The sequence below is a fragment of the Galleria mellonella genome, unplaced genomic scaffold, assembly GCF_026898425.1.
Source record: "Galleria mellonella isolate WM207_F2 unplaced genomic scaffold, CSIRO_AGI_GalMel_v1 utg184, whole genome shotgun sequence".
Taxonomy (NCBI): domain Eukaryota; kingdom Metazoa; phylum Arthropoda; class Insecta; order Lepidoptera; family Pyralidae; genus Galleria; species Galleria mellonella.
The window spans coordinates 2,974,109-2,993,765 of NW_026442025.1; the positions used below are offsets into that span (position 1 = coordinate 2,974,109).

Here is a 19,657-nt window from a genome sequence, read left to right on the forward strand (position 1 = left end):
CACACACGCACTCGCACACGCACACGCATACGCACGCACGCACGCACGCACGCACGCACACACACGCACACGCATACGCACACGCACGCACACACACGCACACACGCACGAGCGCGCACACACACACACACACACACACACACACACACACACACACACACACACACACACACACACACACACACACACACACACACACACACACACACACACACACACACACTTTTTTTAAGTTAACATGTAGGCTACTGTATTTAAATTATCAATTTATAAATTATTGTAGTTTATTAGTATTGTAGTTGGTTGCTAGATATAACAAAATGTCTTCGTTGATGTAACTAGCTACCATACGTTTTAAATGTCTGCTTTGGAATCCTGCAATGTGGAGGAGGGCGTTGACATTCGCGACACAGTTTTATACTTCTGCGGATATCATCGTTTTTCAATAATATTGTAACCAATGTTTTTGTTCCAAATAAAGAATTATTATTATTATCTGCCTTATTTACAGAGGCATCCGTTAATAGACTTCACCGCGTGTCTTCTCACTTTCATATACGGATTATTAACTTCAGTTTTTCACGTACTGATAACGATTTGAGCCTCCGTTTCGGCATTTTTCAAATGAACATCTTTATGATAGTGAAGCAAAACTAAAACTAAAGGTCATCGCGGCTCAAAATTCGTTAAGTGCGGAATTTAAGGGTTTTTTTTTTAATGGGTGATAATGGAATGGTAACCCCGCCCGCACCATCGGTATACACTGGCGGGGCACCAGTGAAGGATAATAGATGAGGGTAAAGCAGGTCAGTTAACCCATTGTGACGAATTCAACAAGAATTGTTCACGATGGTTTCCAGGGGGAACCACGTGGAGGTCGACCTGATAGTGTATTGCTAGCAATGGGTTCATTAGACCCCATTACTAACAATCCCTTCCCCCCGGAATTTGTGGGTTGAATAAGAATAAGTAATAAATTTAAATGCAGACTAGTCCAAGGTAGAGAGGTGATAAATTAATGTTGTAACAGAGGTTAATGCATATGTTGCAGTCAAAACTCTTAACCAGTCAAAATTACTATTGACTAGCAAAATTAGCCAAAAGTACTTTTGACTGAACGGGTTGGTCATAAGTGGTTTTGACTGCAAATTTGCGGTTAGGTTAAGTTAGGTACTTTTGACTGTTATTTTAGTCCAAAGTATTGTTGACTAAAACATACGGTCAAAAGTTCTTTGGACTGATTTTGCTAGTCAATAGTAGTTTTGACTGGTTAAGAATTTTGACTGCAACACATATGTAAATTACTCGCTGTCTCACTTATAGAGGTATCTATGACTGTAAAAACGAAAGATTGCATGGCTGTGTTTCGGTTTGAAGGGTGGGATATGGCGTGAATTTGCTGGGTACAGAGGAATAACACCTCAGTCCTCAGGAATGGCAACACATGGTGGGGGGGGGGGGGGGGTATCATGGGCGAAACAGTATACTCTGTTATGTCCATGGTACTGCTCATGTCTATAGGCGACGGTTACCACTTTCCATCAGGTGGGCCGTCAGCTTGTTTGTCATTTTAAATCTCATAAAAAAAAAAGAATGAATCCCAAATATAGAGGTTTGCTTCGTCCTACTAACAGAGGTAATTCAGTGCCAAAGTGTTGGCACCTCAGCATGAGTTCCAGTTATGGAGGTTTCTCACTTTTCCAGGTCCCATTTAATCAAGTTTCACTGTATAATAATTTACATAGATTATGTGATATTATTTAAAATACTTGTATTATGTTTCAATGTCTTTAATGTTTTTTTTTTTTTTTTTTTTTTATTTTTTATATACGATTTATTATTAGTAGTTAACCTTTAACTACCCTAGTTGCATTTATCCATCTGTTTTTTTTTTCATTGATTTCATTGGCATATTTAAAATTATTTAATATAGGTGAAAAAGGAGGGAATTTTGTTTTGTTTATTTTTTCTTTTCAAATTATTTTTCTGGCCTCTTAAAAAAGACACATATGTTCTGTCTTTGTCTATAACTGAAAGCTACGCTCCTTACTCTGAGATGAGCACCAAAGAATTCTGGAGCACAGCCTATCGACTATTCTTTAAATACGCCAATAGTTAATTTAACTTTAGTAGTTAGTCCACTATAACAAAAAGACAAATTTACAATTTTTTTTTTAATTATTTATAAATATTAAAAAAAACAATAATGATAACTTTGATCTTATTCTATTTTAGGTATACGCCAGTGATGAATCGCATTGCAGCTCAGGTGTGGGACTCCGCCGCCGATGTCAGCGAGATCTCCATTGGAGTGCCGCCCGCCGTGTTCCCTAAGAACAAAATCATGCAGAAGACTCTCAAGGCTTACATGGAGTAAGTATTAGTCAAGTTTTTACCAGAGGGAGACTTTGTACAAAAGTCGATTGCTTGGGTACCTCTGTCCCATTCGTGTTTCAACCGTGAAGCAGTTGTGTTTGCATGGCTGTGTTTCGGTTTGAAGGGTGGGATATGGCGTGAATTTACTGGATACAGATGAATAACACCTGAGTCCTCAGGAATGATAACACATGGGGGGTATCATGGGTAAAACAGTATACTCTGTTATGTCCATGGTACTGCTCATGTCTATAGGCGACGGTTACCACTTTCCATCAGGTGGGCCGTCAGCTTGTTTGCCATTCTAAGTTGTATAAAAAAATTAACGGGGACTAACGATCCCCATTGCTAACAATATCTATCGAGTCGACTTCACCTAAACCCCGTTGGAAACTCGTCGTGGTGAATTCTTGATGATATCAGCACGATCTGCTAAATGAGATACTTTCATTTTTATACAATATTAATTCAGACTAAAAAAATTACCAGTCGTGTAACGGACACGTCTAGACAAAGAAATGTAGTGAATTGCCATGTCACTGTTCGGATGTATGCCAAATGCGATAAACTAATGCTTTTTTTAAATATATGTTAAAGGAATATATTATTCCCACGTAAGCTATTGGTACGTTCGCGGAACACCAGTGTGGGATGATAGATGAAAATTGAAAGGAGATCACTTGGCTTATCGTAACGAATTTATCAAGCACGTGGCTAACGTTAGATTCCAGAGGGGGCCGCGTATTAGTCGACTTGGCAGTGTATTGCTAGCAATATACCCTGTCAATTCTTCTTCACGGTTCTCCCTGGAAATCATTTTATTTATTTATGTATTCTTTATTGTACACAAAAAAAATTACAACATATTTATTTATTTATTTAACACTTTATTGCACCAACATAACATGATTTGTTGAACAATGTTCAATACGTATAGTGTAGTACAAAAGGCGGTCTTATTGCTAAGCAATCTCTTCCAGGCAACCTTTATAAAATAAAGATGTACAACAGGCGAGCTTAACTCTGTAAGAGTTCTCTTCCAGCAAACCCTGAGTGGATAGGAGCATTAATTACTAGCGGGCAGTGCGCGTACAATAATAGAAGGAAACATTATAGATGTTTCTATTAAAAAATAATAAATATGTTGACATACATATATAAGTAACTCATATAAATAAAATCAAATACATATCTGTATATAATAATACATATACATATATACATAAACATAAAATATCTCTTTACATTCAAAATAGGTACATATACATACATAGACATAATAAATTTATGAGGACAGAAGATGCTCTTTTAATTTGCTCTTGAATATAATCATAGTGCTTAATTCCATGTGAATTCATCACAATAGGCTGACTGACCCCCCTTTTCATGCTCACATATCATCCTTCACTGGTGCCCCGCTAGCGTATATCGATAGCGCAGACGGGGTTGCCATTCCATTATCATCCATTTAAAAAAGCAGTAGACTAGACTCGGTTACTAATAATCCCTTTTGAACAACTGTGTGTTCCTTACACTGTGTGAAAACGCCAAATTCCAATAATAGAATTATACTGGTATATGTACTTGACATTCAGAATATAAACGCAGCGTTTTTTTTAGTATTTTTGTGTGTGGGCGACCGCGATCTTTGCACTCGATCATTGCGACAGTTATACTAAATATAAAATGTGTTATGTTTTTCCATCCAAATATAATCCGCAACAATTTAAGGCAAATGTGTATAGGTCGTTCGTGGGCCCGCGAGCCCCATCTTGGACTATATCATCGCTTTCCATCAAGTGAGATTATAATCAATCGCAAGACCCTCTCAATAGTAAAAAAAAAAAGAAATGTTTTTTTATACAACTTAGAATGCCAAACAAGCTGACGGCCCACCTGATAGAAAGTGGTAACCGTCACCTATAGACATGAGCAGTACCATGGACATAATAGAGTATACTGTTTCGCCCATGATACCCTCCATGCGTTGCCATTCCTGAGGACTCAGATGTTATTCCTCTGTACCCTGTAAATTCACGCCATATCCCACCCTGCAAACTGAAACATAGTAATACAAACACAACGGCTTCACGGTTGAAACACGAATGGGACAAAGGTACCCAAGGAAACTCCTTTTGTACAGGGTCTTCCTCCGTATACTTGTTATTTTTTAATTGGTGATAATGGAATAGGTAACCCCACCCGCGCTATCGGTATACACCGGCGGTGCACCAATGATAGGTGAGGATGAAGCAGGTCAGTTAGCCCATTGAGACGAATCCAACAAGAATTGTTCACGATGGTTTCCAGAGGGAACCACGTGGAGGTCGACCTTATAGGGCATATTGCTAGCAATGGGGCTGTCAAACTCCATTGTTAACAATCCCTTTTCCACCCGGTATGCTTGTTTGCCATTATAGTAATATAAAAAAGCGTGTCCCCTGAAAACATTCCTCCTTTTTTGTAGTACCTAGTAAAAAGTACTTTCAGCCTTTGTTCTGTGGTATATATATATATATATATATATATAACAGGAAATTAACGAACTCAGTCTTAAGATGGGTATAAGATAACATTTTACCTTACACATACATATCTGTCACGCCTGTCTCCCATTAGGGTAGGCAGAAACAATGGAACGCCTAATGCTACGATTCAAACAAACCTCTTTAGCTTATATATTAAAAAAAATACATAAAAAATGATAACCTCGTTCATTTTTGGCCCGTTAATTAAATGTGTAGCAATTCTATCTCAAAACATTAAAATAATTATATAAAAGACGGATTCGATATTAAATTTCTACGGTTTTAAAATATAGTTGACAACTGATAAGAATGTGTGGAGACGTTATCTACTGAGAGGTACATTTGTATGTTGATTTGTATGACAAGGACTTGTAAGATATAGTAATATAATATTTAGGTCGTGTCTTTATGTATATTTTAGATTAATCAATTTGGACACCATCAAAGTAACTTTTTTTTAATGGGTGATAATAGAATGGTAACCCCGCTAACAGTATACCCTGGCGGGGCACCAGTGAGGAATGATAAGTAGTAATGAAAGCAGGTCAGTTAGCCCATCATAACGAATTCCATTAGAGTTAACCATGGTTTCCACGGGAAACCGCGTGGAGGTCGACCTGATAGGGTGTATTGCTGGCAATGGATCAGTTAGACCTCATTACTAACAATTCCTTTCCCCTCTCAAAGTAACTGTTAGAATCTGCAAACTTTTGTATTAGTTAGTTACTGTAAAATATTGGACGTACTTTTTTAGTCCATTAAAAAAACACAGAAATGCATTATTTTAGCATTTACAAATTTTAATCTCCGTGGACAAAGTCCCTAATGGAATTTCGTGTCACGATGTTATATATATAAACTGACGGCTCATCTGATGGAAAGTGGCAACCGTCGCCTATAGATATGTAAAATACCATAGACATAACAGGGTATAATGTGTCGCCAACGATACCCTTCATTTGTTACCATTCCCAAAGACTAAGGTGTTATACCTCTTGTAATGGCTTTAAAGAAGCCATATAATACATTTAAAAAAAAATTAAATTTGTCTTATCTTTATTTGAATATGTAAATAAATTTAAAAACACTAGTGGGTAACTATAGGAGTGATATCATTTTTGAGTACATCATCTAGCCTCTGTACCCAGTAATTTCATTGCCATATCCCACCTTTCAAACTGAAATATGTCATGCAAACAATTGCTTCGCAGCAGAAATACAAATAGGACAGAGGTAACCAAGCACATGACTGTACAAAGTCTTCCTCTGGTTAATGCCTTATGACACATTCTCCTTTTACAATCTTATACTTCTATCCATTGCCCAACAGTGAAATGTGGATTATGATTATGACCTTTCAACAACAATACTTTGTATTTTCAGATACCATCTGAGGACCTTCCATGACGTGGCCACCTCACACTACATACGTTCATCACAATTGTACCACTCGAATCCGTGCCGCGCCCCGGCGCTGATCCTCCTGTCCAAAAGTGACCCTGTCGGCGCTGAGAGGAGTAACCGCATCGTTCACGACGGCTGGGTCAAGTTGGGCGTCAAGGTTGGTGGAAACAGTACTGATCAAACATAAATTACAATAACATTACCATCGCTGTACATATTCAAAATGTGTAAATTTGTTCGAAAACACTAAACAAAAAAGAGAAAGATAAAAAGTGTTTGTTAAGGAGACAGGTTGACATAGAAACCACTTACTTCGACATAGATTTTTTTATACAACTTAGAATGGCAAACAAGCTGACGGGCCACCTGATGGAAAGTGGTAACCCTCGCCTATAGACATGAGCAGTACCATGGACATAACAGAGTTTACTGTTTCGCCCATGATACCCCCATGCGTTGCCATTCCTGAGGACTTGGATATTATTCCTCTGTACCCTGTAAATTCACGCCATATCCCACCCTTCAAACCGAAACACAGCTATGCAAACACAGCTGCTTTACGATTAAAACACGAATGGGACAGAGGTACTCAAGCAAACGACTTTTGTACAAAGTCTCCCTCCCCTCTCCCTCTATTGTAAAACATATTATATGTATAATCAATTATTTTTTTATTCTTTTAATTATTTATTAAAGCGTTCCCTTTGCACTCTAGCCTAGTATCTCATTATTTATTATTATTATAGCTTTTTATCCACTTCAGTGGTCCCCAAGGGTAAAAGCCTCCTCCATCTTTTTCCACTTCTCCTTATCTGTAGCAATATTTGTCCAGTTTTTTTCCTGCTGTCTTTATTATGTCATCTGCCCATCTCTTTCTTTGCCTTCCAACATTTCCTTTCATTTGTATTCAAACAAAATTAAAAAATAGTATCTCATAAAGGATACTAAAAACTGCAGCACTACGAGGTCTGTCCGGAAAGTTCGTATAAAAGTGTTCTGGAATGCGAGAAAGAGGAGTGGGGAGGCCAGGTAAGCGCAGGACCCCTTCCTTATGTCCCTAACAATGCTTCAGTTCTGGTCTGACCGCCGTGCGGTGCGAACTGGCTTGTCACGCCATCTGTGAAGTTACCTCTTAACGAAACCCCGTCGGCATGGAGCCCGCTTCCGTTGAAGAGCAGCGCGTCGTAATCAAGTTTCTCTCGAAACTCGGCAAGAATGGCCGTGAAAGCAAAGAGTGGAAGACATCCGGGGAACCACGAACAAAAAAATCAAGAAAATCCCGCTCAAATGTCAAGACAATGTTGATTGTTTTTTTCGATGTTCGGGGGATTGTCCATCAAGAATTCGTCCCTCCAGGCCAGACAGTTGATGGAAAATTCTACGTCGATGTGCTCAGACGCCTCAAAGCTCGTGTGGCACGAGTTCGTCCAGAATTGGCGCGAGAGGGGCGTTGGATTCTTCACCACGACAATGCCCCTGCCCACACCTCTCTTGTTGTCCGTGAGTTTTTGAGTAAAAATTCCATTACGGTGACCGAACACCCCCCCCTATTCGCCGGATTTGGCCCCGTGTGACTTCTTCTTGTTCCCAAAAACCAAATTGGTACTTCGGGGGCGGCATTTGGGGGACATAAATGAGATAAAAAAAGCTACGACGGGACAGCTGAGAAACCTACAACCAGAGGACTTTCAAGGAGCCTTCTCACAGTGGAAACGGCGTTGGCACAAATGCATTATGTCACAGGGGGAGTACTTTGAAGGGGATAAAATTGATTTACCTGAATAATTGTAAAATAAAATTTTTAAAAAACTTTTATACGTACTTTCCGGACAAACCTCGTATATTAGTGCCAAGTACATACCTGTGGTGTGAAAGAAAAATGGAGTCGTTGCAATAAAACAAAACATTTATTGCTTAACTGTTTTATAAAGGGTGTCGAGTCAGTAACACAACCGCATCGCCGTAGCCGCGACAGTGGATTTAATTTTAGAATTTTAATGTTGCAAATACGGCGACAACGGAGTGCAGAGGGTTGAAATATAATTTCCCGCAACAACCGTGTTGTCAAAGAATTTTTTTTTTTACAACACGGTGCAAACAAGCCTGCGGCTCATCTGATGGTAAGTAACTACCGCCGTCCATGGTCACCCATAACACCAACGGCATTGCAGGTGTGCTGCCGGCCTTTTAAAACGGAATATACTCTTTTCTTGAAGGTTATGTTGTCGTATCGGTTACATATACGAAATTAGTGTTGTATAGACGATTAAAACATTTTTTCCTTCCCCAGTGTACGTGGAAGTGCTGGGACCGTTCTCCCCACGTGCAGCATTACACGTACCACAAGGAGGAGTACGTGGCCGCACTGTACGACCATCTCGAGATGTGCAACGTGCTGCCGCAGTCGGATAAGGCGCGCCTCCAGTTATAACTAATATCCGAGAAACGCACGGATTCTACGGAAGCGTCTAAGCTCAAACCGAACTCGAATCAATAACAAAGCCACAGACGCAACTAGTAAGAAAGAGTAATTATTGATATATAAAAAAAAAAACATGTATTTAATAGAATATATTGAGTGGCTATTATTACTATTCAAGCGGTCGTTTTTTTTATTTTATTTTTTTTTACAAGTATCAAGCGATACTTGTGCTGAATTTACTTGATCGAAATTCGATACTTTTACGCACATAACGCTCAGTACGACGTATTTTCGGAACTGCGTAATCACGTCGAATTTCGATCGCGTAATTTTAGTGAATGTGTCGCTACAGTAAATGTACGTTTATAATGCAATTTCGCCATATCCTAATTAAATTTTGTCGACTGTCTTTCATAATATTTTATAAAAAAAACATTGAAATCTCTAGTCGATAGTTATCCTGAAATTGTTGTGAAAGAAATAGTCTATTGTTATTTGACAATTAAAAAAAAATTAAATTGTTGTTACTATGTCCACTACAGACATAATTTGAAAATGTCTTATGCATGGACAAAATTTTTCTTGTCCATGCTCTTATGTAAAATATTAATAAAAAAAATTACAAAATTAGCAAGATACCGCGACTTGCGTTTTTTTTTTTTTTTATTGAGATAATCCTCATAAATATTATGTTTTTGTATTTACTTTGTACTCATAATGTAAAAAATATGTGATAATTTGCTATAAAATTAACATGCAGATGTGTAGACACGATATTTTGTTCATTCGTGATCGAAGAACAAAATATTTTTGTCCAATAAGTTTTAAACCCGCCAAGGGGTAATAAATAAGTGCAGTTACTAGAATATTATATTATGAATAATGGTATATGCGGTCGAAACATTAAATAAATATAAGTAACATAAGTCAGTAAAAATGGCTCTACATGCGATAGACTTTCGTCTCATTTTACAAATATGGTGTACTGATTTTTTTTTGTTTGGTAGTCAAATGTTAAAAAATGTTAACCTTTAATTGTGGGGGAGGTTTACAATTTGAGTGTAATTTTTTTTTTTTTTTTTATAAGGTATACTAAATATTCGCCAGTTGTGAATAGATTTTGTTAATTTTTAGAGGTTTTATATATATATATATATATATATATATATATATATATATATATATATTCATTACAAAAACAATAAAACTTTGGTTACATAGATGAAATACTCTGTGTACCACATTTTTTTTTCTTATTTATTGTTATAACTCCGTATGCCAATACTCATTGCCTTATGCATTTTTGAAGTACCTATTTTTTACTACATCGACTAATATTTTTACGCCAATATATTATTTTAACGTCGTTTAAATGTTGTTATGAATTTAAAAGCGTTGTATACACGCATTGCATGTGTAGCAATATATATAAATGTTCGTTATGTATCTTTTTTTAATTTTTTTTTAAATACATATACATTAGAACATTACAGGTTATCCCATGACGCTGAAGTGTAAATCACTAATTACATACATGTTTTATAATAACTAATGTCTTATATATTGTTTGTATTAGTTATCACCGGTCATAATGGGCGGAACCAAGTTTTTAATGTACATTTTTTAAACATAGGATTGTATGCACGTAGTTACTTTTGATAAATAAACGTCTTTTATAAATTTGCCTTTTTATTTATTTAACTCTCTTCTACGCAATCAAATATAAGTAACATTCTTTATATTTTATTTATTCTACTCAGCTTAGTAAAAAAAATAAGTAAAATTATTTTCCAAGTGGTAAGTATTTTTATACTCCTTTTTTTCCCTAAAAGCAAACTTTTCCCAATAATTTTTTTTTATTGAAATTGGTTCAAATGAGTTGCTTATATAGAGCATTCACTGTATTACTCAAAATTACGCCATCTCAGTTCGATACGTTTACGCAAACAACGCTTTTTTACTTTGAATACGTTATTTCGGTAGTGTGTTGCTACACTAAAAACCATTGTATGCGTAAACAAGACGAATTTCGATAGCGTAATTTAGTATTGTGAGTTAAAATTTCTGTAAAATTTCATTATTTGACAACGGTGCACGTCGTGTTATCCCCCATTTTTTTTTGCCGTTTTTAATTTTCTTTTTTGGAATTAAAATATAATTTTTATCTGTTCGGAATCACCACTGCTGCGAGTTGGTTTCATACTTTGATTGTGCGTGGAAGCAAACTCCTGCAGAAACGCACGATGGAGGACCGCCACTCATCCGTATGGTCGGGATGAAACTTTAGCTTTAATTCGAACAATTCCTCTGGACACTCCGTATGATATATCGTCATAGTCGTAGAATACTGACGGATCTTTATATGTAATCTTTGTCAAATCCGTCAGTATTCTACGACTATGACGATATGCGATCAAGGACGCAAAGAGACGCAAAGTCTTTACGCAATACCTGGGGATGGAATTGATTTTTATTTCATCCTGTACAATTAATTCTTTCAAGCGGTTTGCATTCGATAGCTTTCGTCGAGAAGTCTTACGACACCCCATTCTATATTAAAATCAAATTGCACTAAAAAGCGTTATCTGTCCTTTGCTAAGCATAGACCTCCCCATAGACTGCCATAAGAAACGGTCCTGGGTCACCTGCGTCCACTGACTACCTACTATATATTATAGGTCGTCACTCCGTCTACTAGGGAGTCGTCCTACATTGCATTTGCGCATACGTGGTCGCCACTCAAAAACCTTATCGGTTGTCGATTCTTCGAGCTATGTGACTAGGCCATTGCCACTTCAGCTTGCTTATCCTTCGGATTTTGTCGGTTATTTTGTTTCCTTCGCGGATATTCTCATTTCTCTTCTCTATTTTATTTTATGATGATGATGATGACGAACTTATATGCATGATCAGTTTTTATGAGTAGTTTCAATATTTGCTTACTGTAATAATATGTCAATAACTAGTTGAATCTCGTGGCTTTTCCCATGATCATATCGTGATGGTTGATAATATATAGCAAAGTTCATATGTATTAAAGTATCTTTTTTTTTTTTAATGGGTGATAATGAAATAACTATTCCGCATGCGCTGTCGGTATACACTGGCGAAGCACCAGTGATAGATGATATCGTCATCGTGACGAATTCTACGATAAATTAATCACGATAGTTTCCAAGGGGAACCGCGTGGAAGTGGACCTGATAGAGTTTATTGATAACAATGGGGACTAACCTCCTCATTACTGGGGGAAAGGGATTGTTAGCAATGGACTTTAACAGCGCCATTGCTAGCAATATACCCTATTAGGTCGACTTTCACGTAGTTCCCCCTGGAAACCATCGTGAACAATTCTTGTTGGATTCGTCACGATGGGCTAACTGACCTCCTTCATCCTCACCTATCATCCTTCACTGGTGCCCCGCCGGTGTATACCGATAGAGCGGATGGGGTTACCATTCCATTATCACCCATTAAAAAAAACCTCATTACTAACAATATCTTCCACCAGTAGTTGCAGAGATTAGCGCGTTCAAACAAACAAACTCTTCCGTTTTGTTACATTTATTTTGATATACCATTATAATTTAAAAGGACGAGAATCTAGGACTTTAGCTCAAATGATAACAGCACTAATTTCGGCGTACTTGATACGACTTCAAACCCTACTCACCCCAATTTTTCTTTTCTATCGCATAAAAAATATTAGAATAAAATATGGTTTTTATTCGAATAATTTATTTTTATAACAATTAGCAATTGATAAACTACTAAGCTAACTTTAATCGAAACAAAATTATCCTTCTGTTTTCCCTCCAACTTTGTACGTGACAGCTGTCCCTGTTTTAATTCAATGCATGGAACGGACCTACGTTCAATACTCGTGTTCCCCAGTTCATATTTATTACCTACGCGCGCTACAATGGCCAAACGATACACACTACTGTATCGTTCACATTTCACTATTCATTTTAGTCTCTAGATATGTAGTTAATTTATGAATCAAACGAACCGTTTTATTCGTGCATTTAACAGTGTAGTTGACCTGTTTTTATTACGTAAATTACATTTAAAATGTACATAAACTAGCATTGTTTAATTCTGTTCCTGATTGTGCGTAGTGTTATTGTGTATTTCATGAATAATAGACATTGCTTACCTGGTTGGTCCCTCGTAAGACTTGACAGTTTGGTAAAACCGGCGTTGAAATAGGAATATATGTGGTGAGTTGTGCTATATAATATTTTACTCTACTTATTTTTTTCTTTATTGACATATTAAAAAAAAAATTTTTATACCAAGGCGGACTCACTATATACATATTATGTATGTTTTAATGTTGATTATTTTGTCACATATAGGTATTCGATTTTCTGTTGATTCGTTAGTAGAGTTATCTCTGTCGAACTGAATGATAACACCAGCGTACACACATACATTTATATATATATATATATATATATATATATATATATATATATATATATATATATATATATATATATATATTAGCTTTTGCCCGCTATTTCGTAAATACATGTAGATTTCAAAAATAAAAAAAAAACAAATAAAGCACTTCTTTCACCAGATTTTAAATTAGATCTTCAGGAACACAGCTATAAATGCTGTATTCAAGTTATTTATTTATTTAAAAAACTGTGTAAAAACAATTTCGAGCAGTAGTTTTTACGCGATGCCTAACCAAACAGACATTGTCAGAACAATTTTTGGCTTCTACTGCTCTTATTAAGACCCCTTATTAAAGTTTTTTTATATATCTCCCATGTACAGACATAGTTCAGTTACAATTTAATAATATCAGTATGATAACACTATAAGGATATATATATATATATATATATATATATATATATATATATATATATATATATATATATATATATATATGTGTGTGTGTGCAATATAACTACTAACCGGTATGACACTATCTTTTAAATTATATTTTTACTTTTAACAGTAGGTATATAAATAATTTAAATTAAATTATTAACATTCTAATACGTTCAAATTTAACTCACTCGTATTTTAGTTTTAGGTCACAACAAACATGGCCGCATTACGAACTATGGTGGCGTATGCAAACAATGCAACAAGAAATCATAATGTAAGTACAATGTATTTGAATACACTTTGTAAGAAATTTCAAAAATTCGCCTATATTTTTTTATGTATATTATGTTATAGATTTAACATTTAGATTTTTGTATTTCGTGGTCTATGGTTTATAAGAGACAGGAACATACATATTATGCTATATCCATCTGGATATAACTAATTTTTTTTTAGTACATTTGTTCCGTTGTGGAACAGGCTAAGGTCGGAGACCATGCTGCCTAGTCTTCAATAAAGGATATAATTAATATATTTCTAAAAAACTCTTTTTTTAAATCGTAAGTTTTTTTTATTTTAATTTATGATAAAGGAATGGTAACCCTGCCTGCGCTAACGGTATTCGCCGGCAGAGCACCAGTGAGAGATGATAGGTGAGGATGTAAAGGCAGGTCAGTCAGTCCATCGTGATGAATACACCAGGAATCCAGCACGATGGTTTCCAAGAAGAAACACGTGGACATGGACCTGACAGGGTATATTGCTAGCAATGGGACTAGTAGTCCGCATAACTAACAATACCTTCCTTCTAGTGTTTAATTACGAATAATTTAAAGTGGATCTTGGATCATGCTGATTAGACGCCACTCACGAAGTCACTACGTCTGCTCAATGAGGTAGATGCTAGTTCACAACTAGACTTATTTATCTGTACTGCCACATGCGCTACTATATTACGCGGAGTTTCATCTCTAATGTTTGTTTTTATAATATAATAAAAAAAAATTACTGTATTATTTACAAATAATACATTATTATAATGTTTTATTTTTGGTTTTTAGTGAGTGCATTGGTAAATTTATAAAGCTCGTTAAAAAAAAAAAAATATATATATATATATATATATATATATATATATATATATATATATATATATATATATATATATATATAATCTTTTTTTGATATGAATATATAATAGAATGTTTATACCTCAACTGTCCGACAGGTTTTATTATCATGGATGTCGCTGGTAGCTGTACAGTCGACCAGAGAAGCGCATACTCAACACCTCACCAAGAATATTCAGTACATAAGCAATGAGAAGACGAAACTCATCGTGGACCCTAAAACTATGAAGTAAGGTTTCTTTTTTAATGGTTGAAAATGCAGAGTATTGATGATCCTATCATTTCCCACTGATACCAGGGAATTGAGATAAAAATGGCGATATGGCCATAAAAATGGCAAATGTCTGAGAAAAAGAAGAAGATATAGTTTTTCTTTTTTCTTTCATCTGTATGTCAGAGTAACTTGAATAACACAAAATGACCTAATAAAATATATATTTTTCATCTACATGTTTGTATTCAGATTAAACAAAGAAACGAATAAACCACTATGCGTCATCATGAATTGGATGCTGCAGCGTCCGAACCACGTGACGAAGTACGCCAGGCTGTACCTGGAGCAGGGTTTCGACGTGGTCTCCGTATCCTGCACACCGTGGCAACTCACTTGGCCGCTCAAGGGCTCACAGGTTGGTTCACAAATATTGATCACAAATAAAAAAAAAGTTTTTCAAGAACATTGCACGCTTAATTCTGCATATAAATATTTGTGACATAGACATATTGTAGTCCTTTACACTTGAAATCTTTAAATCGAAATAATACAAAAACTGAGTAATCAGGGCGTAGTCTCCATCATTAAATTGTAGATGCCCAATGTACTACATAGTCTGTGACATAATGGCGATCCAAGCAGTTTAAGTTATTATGAATCTTAACTAATTATGTGGAATACATAATTAAAATATTTTATATTTAATTAAAATAATATAGTCACTAAACAGACCTTGCAATAGCTTAATAAAATAGCTGTTTATAGTTAATAATTAGAACCAATTTATTGATTTCAGTAATTATAAACCATTCAAAATAACAAAATACTAATTTTTTTTTATACAATTTAGAATGGCAAACAAGCTGACGGTCCATCTGATGGAAAGTGATAACCTTCGCCTATAGACATGAGCATAACAGAGTATACTGTTTCGCCCATGATACCCCCATGTGTTGTCATTCCTGAAGACTCAGGTGTTATTTCTCTGTACCCAGTAAATTCATGCCATATCCCACCTTTCAAACTGAAGCATGCAAACACAACGGCTTCACGGTTGAAACACGAATGGGACAGAGCTTGGGTACCCAAGCAATCGACTTTTGTACAAAGTCTCCTTCTGGTAAGACGTAAAGCTTTGAAAGAAGTTAAGCTATATCGGAATTTACATCGGAAATAAAGTGATATATTCAAAAAATATTCGTCTGCTGCCGCATCTTTGCTGCTCATCCATTTAGTGAAAGCTTCACTTAGTTTTTTTTTTTTTTTTATTTTCACAAAACATTTCAGCTAATTGCTGCTGATCTCATAAAGTTTATATCTGAAAATGGCCACAAACCGCTGGTGGTGCACGGGTTCTCGGTCGGCGCTTATGTGTGGAGCGAGGGTCTGGTTTACGCGATGAAGAATAAAGAAAAGTAAGGTCTCGTTTTTACAAAAGTATTTTTTTTATTTGCAGTTGTTTCTCTCTCTCGTGTTGAATCAATTTTTTGACAAATTAGTTTATTTTTCGTGGAACACGTTAGTAATTTATAACACGGGTATGTCCAGCTTTCAAATTGCAAAATTTGATCGTTTTCGGCCCACTTTTCAAAAGGATTTAGATTTTTTTATTAAGATAAAAATGGAACGGAAACTCCACCTGCGCTATCAGTCTAGAATTATCCACTATGTTTTCCAGGAGGGACTGAGGTATATAGAGATAATATTTCAATACTTCTGCCCAGGTACATGCCCGTTCTAGACCGAGTGGCTGCGCAGATCTGGGACTCGGCTGCTGATGTCACAGAGATACCCTACGGTTTCCCGGCCGCGGTGTTTCCCAACAATAAATTCATGCAAAACGCCATGAGAGTTTATATTGAGTAAGTTAAATCGAATTTTATTTAATATATCTACATGATTCAACTGTAAACGCTGTGTGCGACTAAAGTTTTGTTAAATCGAATTGCGCGCCCCAGAATTATAAAATTGCTATTCAAATGTAAAATTATTTACTTATTACTTTTACTCTTTACTGAACAATAAATCTTTTAATTGTTAACTACATGTTAATACATACCCCTGAGAAATCATTAACCTTGAGATTTATCATTGGTCCTTCGAGCCGGATTGGAATTTCAACCTTCACGTTCATAATTTTGTTTATTTTTTTTCTGTATTAGTCTAATGGGGAAAAAAAGTTATTTATTACGTATTACCACTTCCATTTTATATTTTACAAAATAACAATATAATATGCATGTTACGAACAAATGATGTCTTTTTAAAGTTGTATACATCATAGTGGTGTTAAGTCACCTTTTTACACTGTCTATATGTATTTAAAGAACAATAAACAAATGTATTACCTAGGATTTCACCTTGGTATCCTCGGAGTGCAGCCAAGCGTTCTCTGGTTAGGCTGTCACTATTAACAAGTAATAAACAAATAATTTGAAACCATAATGCTTACAGATACCATCTGAAGAAATTCCACGACGCAGCGACAATGCACTATAATAACGGTTCGAGCGCATTCATATCAAGCGCGTGTCGTGCGCCTGCGCTCTTCCTTCTCTCAAAGACCGACCCGGTCGGTGCTGAGAGGAGCAACCGTAATGTGTACCAGTCTTGGCTCAATTTGGGTATCAAGGTTCGTTATTTGGCCATAGATAAAGTTAAAAAGTAGTGGGTACTATTCATATATTTGTATTTACTAAATGTTTGGAACACAGAGTACATGTTTGTGGGGGCAGGATGAGTTTTTTGTTAAAGTTGATGAAAAAGTATAGGTAACCTCCTTTCGCTACCAGCATACAATGATTTCCAGGCTGTCTACGCGGCACCACGAGTATCGTGCAAGTGTCGACTTGACATTGAGTTCCATTGCTAGCAATATGGGTATATTGCTAGCAATGGAACTGATAGTCCCTATTACTAACAATTCCTCCCCTCCGCGAGTGTTGATAATGAGGACTAGTGCCTCCATTACAATATACCCTATCAGGTCGTCCTCCACGTGGTCTCTCCTGGAAAGCATAGTGCTGAATTCCAGGTATAATAATCATGATGAGCTAACCGACTTGTTTGGGGGAAACGGATTGTTAGTAATGGAAACTGAGAATCCCATTGCTAGCAATATACCCAACCAGGTCGACCTCCTCGCGGTTCCCCCTGGAAACTATCATGGTTAATTCCTGATTAATTCATCATGATGGGCTAACTGGCCTGTTTTCATTCTCTTCGATCACCCTTCACAGGTGCTCCGCCAGCGTATCCCGTTAGCGCAGGCGGGGTTACCATTTCATTTTCACCAATCAAAAACAAAACCGACTCGTTTTTTTAATCTCACCTGTTATCCCTCACTGGTGCCCCACCAGCGTATACCATCAGCGCAGGCGGGGTTACCATTCCATGATCATTCTTTAATAAAAAAACATCCTCCCCCGTTCGGATCAGTTCATTTAACAAGTTGCATTCAAAAATCTTTTCCATTCTCAGTGTACGTGGAAGTGCTGGGACCGTTCTCCCCACGTGCAACATTACACGTACCACAAGGAGGAGTACCTGGCCGCTCTCTTCGACCATCTCGAGATGTGCAACGTGCTGCCGCAGTCGGCTAAGGCTCGCGTTCGGTTATAGACGAGCCGCGACGTATCTGGTTAATCTGCGTTTAAACGCCAGTATTTCCAAACAAGGATAACATTTTACAGATGACATGTAAAATACCCTTATTGTAAATGTATATATTAATGTAAAAAGTATTTTTCTGTACAACATAAAAGAGGAAGTACAGTTAGAAATAAACTCTGCAACTATTTTATAAATGTCAATTAGGAGGTACTGGTAGTTAAATGTCGTAATGAAGTGTCCCAATTTACAGAAACGATTCAAGTGGAAGAAATAAAAAATAAAAAAAAAAACTACAAAATTCCCGTGTTTATATTTGAAAAAATAAAAACAGGGTGTTACACCTCTATAATTAACAATTGTAATCTATATAAAATGTATTTTTTATGTAAATTTTTATGTTTTCGGTGCAATAAACGGTTGTTTTCGGTTAAATAAATAAATAAATAAATGACCCATAGAGAAAGTAATTACTACGTTATATATTAACCAATTTTTTTGCCAAGTAACACTTTCATTTTTTTAATGTGTCCAAAAAAAAAGAAATTCACACACTGTTTTTAGGCCCACAGCACTTTTATATACTGTTATATTTTGTACTTATAATGTAAATCTTTTTACTTCGAATTACAAAAACAATCAAAAATATGTTTTTTTTTTTTTTAATTTTTCCGAAAAATAATGTATCGCTATCGGTTCCTGTGCCGCCTCTGTAGAAATATTTAGAAACTAAAATTAATTTTAATCATAGACGTAGTACGTACTATAATCACAGTATAAATAAAAAAAAATATGCCTAAATATAATCATAGAAAATTATATGTAACAAGAAATGAGTAAAATGATGACATGTTTTTTTTTATGGGTGAAAATGAAATGGTAACCCCGCCTACGGTAACGGGATGCGCTGGCGGAACACCAGTAAAGGGTGACTGATGCCAATAAAAACAGGCCAGTTAGCCTATCATGATGAATTCATCAAGAATTAACCATGATAGTTTCCAGAGGGGACCACGAGGAGGTCGACCTGGTTGGGTATATTGTTAGCAATGGGATTTTTAGTCTCCATTACTAACAATTCCTTTCCCCCCTAAATGATGACATGTTCAAAATTATGAAATTA

General features: G+C 36.0%; 2 protein-coding genes across 3 annotated transcripts in view; both read left to right on the top strand.

Annotated features, from left to right (window-relative positions):
• Positions 1–10,410, top strand: part of LOC113512027 (uncharacterized) — a 35,866-nt gene extending 25,456 nt beyond the window's left edge. Inside the window, exons 6-8 of the mRNA XM_031909240.2 lie at positions 2,236–2,373; positions 6,288–6,465; positions 8,599–10,410. Coding sequence (XP_031765100.2) covers positions 2,236–2,373; positions 6,288–6,465; positions 8,599–8,739 — 457 coding nt within the window. The 3' untranslated portion in view covers positions 8,740–10,410. The remainder of the gene's footprint in view (positions 1–2,235; positions 2,374–6,287; positions 6,466–8,598) is intronic.
• Positions 10,411–12,588: 2,178 nt separating this feature from the next.
• Positions 12,589–19,180, top strand: LOC128199942 (uncharacterized). 2 transcript variants are annotated; one of them, XM_031909241.2, is made up of 8 exons: positions 12,589–12,953; positions 13,787–13,855; positions 14,810–14,940; positions 15,175–15,340; positions 16,213–16,340; positions 16,650–16,787; positions 17,380–17,557; positions 18,406–19,180. In XM_031909241.2, exons 2-8 carry the CDS (start codon positions 13,799–13,801, stop codon positions 18,544–18,546), a joined length of 939 nt encoding a protein of 312 aa, XP_031765101.2. In that variant the 5' UTR covers positions 12,589–12,953; positions 13,787–13,798; the 3' UTR covers positions 18,547–19,180. The 2 variants fall into 2 exon arrangements, with proteins under 2 accessions (XP_031765101.2, XP_026751583.2); XM_026895782.3 differs by having other exon boundaries at positions 12,591–12,953; positions 13,781–13,855.
• The last annotated feature ends 477 nt before the right edge of the window (positions 19,181–19,657 follow it).